The sequence below is a fragment of the Alosa sapidissima genome, chromosome 4 (assembly GCF_018492685.1).
Source record: "Alosa sapidissima isolate fAloSap1 chromosome 4, fAloSap1.pri, whole genome shotgun sequence".
NCBI lineage: Eukaryota > Metazoa > Chordata > Actinopteri > Clupeiformes > Clupeidae > Alosa > Alosa sapidissima.
The window spans coordinates 27,187,912-27,197,564 of record NC_055960.1 but is presented as its reverse complement, the minus strand read 5'-3'; the positions used below and the strand labels follow the sequence as shown (position 1 = coordinate 27,197,564).

General features: G+C 46.2%; 1 protein-coding gene across 2 annotated transcripts in view; it reads right to left on the bottom strand.

Annotated features, from left to right (window-relative positions):
* LOC121707688 (potassium voltage-gated channel subfamily A member 3-like) overlaps positions 1–9,141 on the bottom strand; it is a 9,234-nt gene extending 93 nt beyond the window's left edge. Inside the window, exons 1-3 of one of the 2 annotated variants that reach the window (XM_042090410.1) lie at positions 6,488–9,141; positions 3,946–3,991; positions 1–843 (exon numbers count right to left, since the gene is read on the bottom strand). The exon at positions 1–843 is cut by the window's left edge and continues 93 nt beyond it. In XM_042090410.1, the coding sequence (XP_041946344.1) occupies positions 7,503–9,047 (1,545 nt within the window). In that variant the 5' untranslated portion in view covers positions 9,048–9,141 and the 3' untranslated portion in view covers positions 1–843; positions 3,946–3,991; positions 6,488–7,502. The remainder of the gene's footprint in view (positions 844–3,945; positions 3,992–6,487) is intronic. The other variant, XM_042090409.1, reaches the window with a different exon arrangement.
* Positions 9,142–9,653: the final 512 nt, after the last annotated feature.

Genomic DNA, 9,653 nt, shown 5'->3' with positions numbered 1-9,653 from the left:
TGATTCTGATTCTGATTCTGATTCTTGATTCTGATTCTGATTCTGATTCTAACCCTAATTTCACACCTTTCATCTGAGTGTTGAGTGAGTGTTGTGATTCTGATTCTGATTCTGATTCTAACCTAATTTCTCACCTTTCATCTGAGTGGTGAGTGAGTTTTGTACTTTGAGAGCAGAGAGTTACGTGAGTCAAATTCCTTGGTTGTTTACGCAAACCTGGCCAATAAAGGCTGAGTCTGAGTTCTGATTCTAACTCTACCCTGAATTTCACACCTCTTCAGTTGTTCCCTCGTCCTCTGCAACTGCCTCTCGCTCTCTCGCTCCATCCCTCATGGCGTGCTCTCACCCAGTACTCTCCCATCCCTCTCCTCTTGTCTCCTCGCGTCTCTGACCACCCCTCCTCTCTCACCCTCCCTCCCTCTCCAGTCACCACCCCACCACCCCTCTGCAGTCAGGCCGCTGTGGTGATGACAGGCAGCAGAGAGAGAGAGAGAGAGAGAGAGAGGAGAGAGAGAGAGAGAGAGAGAGAGAGAGAGAGAGAGAGAGATCACCACGAGGCCAAGGCGAGGCGGAGTCAAGTCGCGTCCCCTGGTGACAGATGCTATTTCTGGGCCTCCTTCACCAGGCCACCCTGGGCGAACTCAGGCCGCCCGCACCGCCATTGCCCTCTCACCCCGGTCCAAACGGGCCCATATGGAAGATGGTCACAGAACCGTCAGGATCCGTCAGGAAGGCGCTACAGTATGTCACGACGGAGGACAGCTGGCTGCTCTTGGACATGTTCCTTCCTTCGTTTTCTCTTTCTCTTCTCTCTCTCTCTCTCTCCGTGTGAAGGCTGTCATCCTGGAGAGGAACAGAAAAAAGAAGGGGGGAGAAGGGAGAAGGGGTCAGAGAAGCAGCTTAAAATAAAAGGTGCCAGAGGGGATTATGAAGAACATCCTCAGCTTCAGGACCTCAGAGCAACAGATACTGATACAACAGGTCCTTGACTATCACTGCAATGGACTCCCATCTTCATTCAGGCATTTGAGACGTGCACAAAAACAGCTATGTTTTCCTCACAGCACCAAATACATCACACACACCCCTGACAGTTGCAATGTACAAATAAGCAAATCTCGCACAGTGGACTACATCTATTTGGTGTGAGAGAGAATTATGCATATCCGCCCATGTTTGTGCTTTAAGATGTTGCTCCTGGTATTAACTTAAAAAAATGAATCTGCATTTTGCCCATCACATAAATTCGGACCCAAGAACTCAAGTTAAAAAAAATCTCAAAACCTTCGACTCACCTTCAAACTTCTAAACATTGTCACTCAACTGAACACTTTAGAAACTGCCATCTCACATTACTATATTTATCAAACACCCACAGGACCAAAAAGGACCACATGCCCTTAATTAGATATATCAAACTAAGTCATACAACTCTAGCCAGATCTCACCATACTGTATACTGCATATGACCTGTGGGGGTACTGTTGAAAGAGGATTCTTGCATCAAAAGCAGTGAACACAATTTTTTAATTTTGGCTTTGGGGTTTTCCTTCAACACTCCAAATTATTCTTTGACCTCACAACATTAACAAGTCAATCACAACTGCTTAGGAATAATTAGCCCAAAATATAAGATGCACATACTCTCTCTCTCTCTCGTCTCTCTCTCTCTCTCTCTCTCTCCTCTCTCTCTGTCTCTCTCTCTCTCTCTCTCTGTCTCTATGTCTGTCTCTCTTTCTCTCTTTCTCACACACACACACACACCACACACACAGCACAGCGCAGCACAACGCAGCACAGGACACCTGGACACCTTTGGAGAATGCATTTAAGGCATTACCACCCCTGTGTGGACTGTGGAGGAAGCACATGGGCCAGTGCTGGAGTGGAGTACACACACACACACACACACACACACACACACACACACACACCACACACTGGGAGTGGGGCAAGCAGCCATAGCCTCTGCTGACCCAGTGATAAAGGGAAGCATCACATCAAGGTTGTTAAGGCAAACTGAAATCACTCGCCCCAATAACCTCCAGCTCACGGCATCAACATAAACAGCATGGAGACTTGTGTGTGTGTGTGTGTGTGTGTGTGTGTGTGTGTGTGTGTGTGTGTGTGTGTGTACTCCACTCCAGCACTGGCCCATGTGCTTCCTCCACAGTCCACACAGGAGTGGACTGTGGAGGAAACTGTGTGTATGTCATTCACAACTCAAAACCGAGCAGGGGGGAGAGCTAAAGCAGTTCACACACATTAACAAGTGGACAGCAGTACTTGGCTCTTTTCTCTCACTCAAACTGCTACATGTAATACCAGTGTTTCCACTGCATAGAAGAGGCCATGGAGTAAATCAAAGTTGAAGAGTTGTTGTGACATAGGCCAATCACCTAAACCATTAGGACACTGTTTATAGTTCGCCATGTTCACCTGTTTGGAGCTGCAGTCAAAGAAAGCCTGCAGCCTGACAAGGGCATGAGTCAAGGGAGTGATCTATGAGCTGAACACAGGGTGAGCAGGCCAGGCAGGAGCGAGGTGGGATAAAATCACAATAATAAGCACTGCTGTAGATGTCATATCAAATGTCAAATCTTCAACTCAAGTGCATTTTCAATTCTTATACCACTCCTTTTATAATGAACTTTCTCTCGCAAGGTGCTTGTTTGAACCCAAGCACAGATTCCCTGGTAACTCCTTGAAGTGCGTACTCACACTATGCCATCTGTACCGCACCCGGAGTATGTTTCACCCCCAATGTCTGGTTCGTTTGACCAGTGTGATCGTTCTGTACCATACCAGGGCACAGTACGCTTATCCGTGCCCGGGTCTGCTTGAGGAGGTGGACTCAGGCACGGTACGGTTGGGCTTATAATACTTTGCCCATGACATGCCTATGCAAAGATTCTAGAGCACAGCAGCTCAACCGTGCCTGGGTACAGTTTGATAGTATGCAGTGTGATTGTGGACCAAGAATGGGAGAAGACCATACTCCAGCATGGTACAAGTGATCCGTGCCCAGTGTGAGTATGCCCTTAAACCAGGTTTGGGCTCTTAAAAGTATGTTGGCATGTTGGAGAAAGATTCCTTATTCCTTCAGGTCTGGACGGCCAAACCTGACCTGATCTAACACAACCCTGAACTGCCCCCTCCTTATGTGTGTTTCTGCTCTTTCAGAACCCCCTCAGTGACCCTTCCCATGTTCCCTCCATTTCCCACACCCCTCAGACGATGACAGTGTACTCATACAGACGCTGGACGGCTTTATTTAGCATATTAACTATTTTCAATATTTGAAAAATCTCAGGTAATTTCAGGTGAGACTTGTCTGTTGTCCTCATTTCAAACAACATGATAATAAAGCATAAACTCTGATAAAGGTCTGACTGACAGAAACGTCAGCTCATCAATAAACACCATTACAAATGTGTTGCACCATTTAAGCAGAGACTTTCTAATGAGGAGACACAGCACTCAAAAAATCCTCCATAGAAATGCATGGGGTTAGTTTGTAATGCCAGTATGGCCGTTGTCTACACATATCCCACCCCTTCCTCGGCAAAACGTTGACATGTGAATACATTGAGGCAATCATGTGGTGTGATGTGAATACATTGAGCCAATCATATGGTGTGTAGTGAAGACATCGTGCCAATCATTTGTTGTGAACTCGCCGCTGGAGCAAGATTGGTGTCGTGAAGCCTGCGCACGCGCATTTCTGCTGAATAGGGATGCCCGATGAGTGCCCAAAAAGCGTTGCTATATGGCCGCCGAGTGGAGGGACTTGCCTAAAAGGACTTTGATTTAAGTACACCTAGGTACAAATAGGTACACCTGCAGTATACTCTATCAAGGTATGTAATTCCCTGTATCCCTAATGGAGCATACTGTTACATATAATAGGAATAATAATAACAAAGGAAACATTATTCGATTTACCTTCTCCAGAGAGCCTTGTGTTCGAGCCTCGATGTAACCTTGCATCCTACAGAGGCAAAACAAGCACGAAAACAAACAAACAAACAAACAAATAAACAACAACAACAAAGTGAGTCAGAGAAGTGGTTGAAGCAACAGACACAAACAAAGCCCACCTCAGACAGTAGACAGTAGCAATGAAGGTGAGCTGAGAACTATAGAGACGGGTAGTTTGTCTGTGTGTGTGTGTTGTGGGGGGGGGGGGGGGGGGGGGGGGGGGGGGGGTGGGCATCTACACCATCTACGCCATCATCAGCTGTCGCCTCGTGTTCACAGACCCGTCAAAGACGAGTCCTCCAGACAGCTACCCTCTGTCATCAACACTGGAGACGAGACAAAGCGCTACGGCAACCGACACCCACGTGAGTGAGCCTTGTGAAACCAAACAACCAAACAACAACCGAACGCCTGTCAGTTAGCGTTCCCACAGCGGACTGTTCCGACTATGAGATGCAGATTCCAGCCCCCCCCCCCCCATGCCAGGCCTTAAATAATATTAATTAATTTGATCTATATGGTTGTGTTCAGTATACGCTCTCATCGAAAGCAACATTGCAAGGCCAAATAAAAAAACAGTACTAAATTTGTATCCCTCTCTGGGAATAGAATCCACGATAGGCACAAAGCTACTGGAAATACATAATACAATATTGTATGCATCCTCTGTGAGAACAGAATCCATGATTTGCCCCCCTCTACCAGGTTAAATACTGATTATCCAAAACATCTGGACGCCACACACAGCGTAACTAGGACCCAGCTGCAGTGTGTGTGAAGGTGCATTCATAAGATAACACACACATGGGACAGTTGGGATGGAGCTCCTGGGTAGGCACAGGTGCACCTATTGATCCCTCAGAGTGGTGTGTTGTGGAAAATGTCCCGCGGCGTTTCCTACCTGCAGCGACCTCACTAATCACTTGAGGGGCAGCACTGAGCAATGTTTGTCTCACACAACCACCTCTGTCTGCTCCAGTAGCGTGTGATAGTGACAGATAGCTTCAGTGTTTTTCCACACTGACTGATTGTTGAAATTGTGTCTATAATATTTGACAACTGTTTATAGTCCATGACTGTTGCTTCCAAAACTGACTGTGACAGAGCTTCAAGTTTGATTTGTGGAAAAAATAATAGCTTGGCACTGTAGGCTTATTGGGTCGTAAAACTCTGCCCATGCCAGGAATATCCAATGTGTCCTGGGACAGGGACGACCGGCCCGCTGACTGACAGCTTGGATGCTCCTGGGTGGCCAGGGAGCCTTGTGGTACCCGATCGAACCGGCCAACCGAACATCACGCTGATCGTGCCAGGCAACCTCCTGCGATTGGACTTGGCGGATACAAATCCCTCACTGCTAACGTGGGCCACGGTGCTACGGTGCCTCTTAGGAGAGGGAGTCGAGCCCAGGACCTGCATGTCATGTTTACTGATTCACCACCACCAGCTAAGGGGCCTGTGACTTAGATCTGGCGAGAGCTGCTGTCCTTACACAACACACAAACAGCTGAAACTGTTTAATCTAAATGCTATACCATACATGGCTGCTGTTCCTTCAGTCTTTATAATATAATAGGACTTGTACATGATAAACAATCATAGAGTGGGACAAAAAATGAGACTGGGCACAGGCAGACATGTGTATTTTAAGATGCTTAAATAGGCTTTGGGAGTCTCGTGTCCCTGTGAGACGTCGCCACAAGATTACCTCAACAAAAAGGCCAAGGGGCATTCAAACTAATATCCAGGCCTGACGTCACGCCAGCGAAATGAGGCAAATTCACTCTGGAATGGGCTCAATGCTGAAAGATTTAGGCAGGATTTCCCATTTGAGGGATAGATGGTTATCACTGCATAGATGTCAGTTATTGAAAAGAGGCACTGTTGCAAAATTGGCTCATGGTATAATATAGTCTGATACAAAACACAAAACAACAAAGATTTCTCATGCTCTGGTGAATGAAAGCAAATGTGCAATGTAAATCATCTAGAACAAAGATACATAAAGTATTCGATCATTGTGAAACATTATAATTACTTCATAGCCTAACTGTTTTTTGGTCTATTATAAATATGATGCAAATTTAAAGTCTACCTGAATTAATCTCAGGTGGTGAATGAAAGTTTTCTCTCCACACAGCTTTCATTCTTGTTCTGAATGAACGCTCCTATTTTATTCATACACAGAGCATGTACTTAACCTAATTAGGACAGCTTGTCCTGCTAGGTTTTCTTGATATATATACACTTTTGATATATGTGCATACTGTGCTGCTCTAATGATGTAGCCTATATCACAGCTTGTGCCACTTTGTGTGCCATGGGGATGCAGCCAAATCTATTTTTGGTTCGTGAGGAGTGTTTACTAGGATATTTTTTTCTTTCTCCTCTCTTTCTTACACAGCCTTAGAATGCGTTCTATTTTGCTAGTCAGGCTTGTGAACCATCTGGAGGGTTACTGTGGAAACGAAGGACGGATACCATGGTAACATAGATGGGGGGTTACCCAGGAAACTGAAGTCGCTATGGAGACTGCATCACAAGGCGGGCTCAGGGGCGTCGACTCGGAGGGCGGTCCTCTGTGATCTCTTTTTTTTTTCATTGCTCCGCAGATGAGAGACGTCCGACAGTCTTTTCCATCGAATCCAGTGAAGTCCTCCTGAGAGAAGCTGGTCGGTGCCACGTTTAGCAGGAAACATGTTTACTTTGTCCACCCTCCTTCGACTAGCACGTGTTGTGATGCCAGTTTCAGTGTCTACAACAGTTGCCATACATCAAATCGCAAACAAAGCGTGCTGCCAAGTGCATTCAACAGTGACAATCTCTTACGGTTAGCCTGCTCATTATTTCATCGGTATATACTGTATGTTTGTTTAGATATATTGTTTCATAAAGTTATAAGTTAAACATTATATGTAGAATATTTCACTTATAAATCAAGTTTATATAGTGTTATGGCAGCATAGTTATATCCGTTCCAAACTCCTACTTGAATTGAGTGTGATTCCACAGTAATAACAAAAGACAGGACCATCACTACCTAACATTGCTTTCGATAACAATCGTTTCATCACGTTTACGTCGACACTTGTGGTTGTTGTTTTTTTGTTTTCAAAATTCTGGATATATACCGATAATATCACATTAAAACCTCTCACAGCGAGTATATGTGTATATATAGGCTATAATCATATATGAAACACCGAAAGCAAACATAGACATTTACTTAACGCCATTACAAAATGAGCACAATCATGTTTGACATTAGGACCCCCTCCAGTGATCGAAATTAAAGCAACACGTTGGGTCTGTACTGAACTACTGGACATGTTGGCACCGTGTGGAACCCTAAGGCGAGTCCGTTTGTTTGTGATTCAGAAACACGAACCCTCTAACGTACAGTAGGCTATATGGAAAATCTGCACCTGCACATCACGGTGGTTATACCATCGATTTAAGCTTATACATAATTTCAAACGTTGACCTGATATATATATTCACTAACAACGAACTGGTCGGCGTTAGACGTCGGTGAAAATCTTTTTGATATTCACACAGTTTTGATTGTTCTGGTTGGTAAAGTTTGGCTGTTTGAATGCATTATTGATCCCCTCCTCTATCACCATATACTCCGACTTGCTGAGGGAGGATGTACTGCGCGTCCGTTTGAGCTCCTCGGTAGAAGAGAGGTGCTGGCAGCTGCCAACGTGAAGGTACTGAGCGTGCTCCTCTCCGTCTGTCTCGCGGTGGTAAAAGTAGTTGAAATTGGACACTATGACGGGCACGGGGAGCGCAATGGTGAGCACTCCGGCGATGGCACACAAAGAGCCCACTATTTTGCCTCCAATCGTTACTGGATGCATGTCCCCATATCCGACCGTAGTCATGGTTACTACAGCCCACCAGAACGCATCTGGAATACTACTGAAACTCGAGGTAGGGTCGTCTGCCTCCGCGAAGTATACCGCGCTGGAGAACAAAATAACTCCAATGAAAAGGAAGAATATTAACAGTCCCAGCTCTCTCATGCTGGCTTTTAGAGTCTGGCCCAAAATCTGAAGGCCCTTGGAGTGACGAGAGAGCTTAAAGATACGAAAAACTCGCACGAGCCTAATCACCCTGAGAATTGCGAGCGACATGGCTTGCTGCCCATTGCCTTGCCTCTGAGCGAGCTCCGTCCCCAGAGTGATGAAGTATGGGATGATAGCCACAATGTCTATGATGTTCATGATGTTTTTGGAGAAAGTGGTTTTGCTGGGACAGGCAAAGAATCTGACCAATAGTTCGAAAGAGAACCAAATTATACAAAGTGTTTCTATAACAAAGAAAGGGTCTGTGAAGGGACTCCGGACATATGGGCCAGTTCCGTTTATTGTTGGAGCCACTGTGACTGGGTCTCTGTCGTCCCGAAATTCAGGCAAAGTCTCCAGACAAAATATGACGATTGAGATGAGGATGACTAGCACTGACACGATGGCAATGCCCCTCGCTGGCCCTGAGCTCTCGGGGTACTCAAACAAAAGCCAGACCTGCCTTTGGAATTCATGATCTGGCAAGGGGCGCTCCTCTTCCTTTATGAAGCCCTCGTCCTCTCGAAATTTCTCCATGGCTTCCTCGCCAAGTTGATAAAATCTGATTTCCTCAGAGAAAACATCTATGGGCACATTCACGGGTCTGCGAATGCGCCCGCCCGACTGATAGTAGTACAAAATGGCATCGAAGCTGGGTCGATTTCTGTCAAAGAAATATTCGTTTCTCAGGGGATCAAAGTAACGCATCCTTTTCTTTGGGTCCCCAAGTAATGTATCCGGAAACTGGTTAAAAGTTTTGAGCTGCGTTTCAAAGCGCAAGCCCGAAATGTTGATGACCACCCGCTCACAACACTCGTGCTGGTGTTCATATCGATCCACGGGCAGGTGAGAGGGGAGCGCGGTCGTTTCCTCCAGCATGCTGTCACAAGCAACAACTGTCATGATGGCTTTGTCCCTCTCCCCGTAGCTGTGCTCCTCGCCGTTGCCTCGGTGCCTCACGGAGGGCGAGTCGATGAGGTTAAAGTGGTCATCCATACAGGTGTGCGCGCGCGAAGGCAGAGGGCTCCACGGCTCCCCCACCCAGCCTTCGGTGAACCAAAGCCAGCGCGTGCTTTCTTCCCCTGTCTCCTCTCCGTTTGCTGCCGCCCCACGGAGCGCGCGCTGTGGTTTATAAACACACGTCTATTCCCGCCCACGGTACGCATATGTCTGACACACTTACACCGTTCGCCCAATTGAAACCTAAGTTGACATAAACAGCGACCCCAGATGCTCGCTGTTTATGTCACCCGGAAAATATATTTTAAACACAAACACAGGGATATACATAAAATCGCCGAAATGGTTGCTCTTTCTTGTGCGCAACAGGGTGAAAGCTGATTGCAACATGTTAGAAAGTCCTCTCAAAACCGAAAAAAATAGCTAACTACAAATAACGGGGTGTAGTAGGCTAAATGAGTGTGCTCTGAGCACGTGTTTGTATGGTGAAAAGAAAAAGACAGGGATGTTTGTTGTGTATTAGTGCAAGGACGTGACGTGCGGATAATACAACTTTCAACAGGGCCATTAGAGACAGAGGCGTGTCAGGGGCTAAAACGCGATCAGCTGATCAGAGTGAAATGAATTGCCAGGGTTTGATCG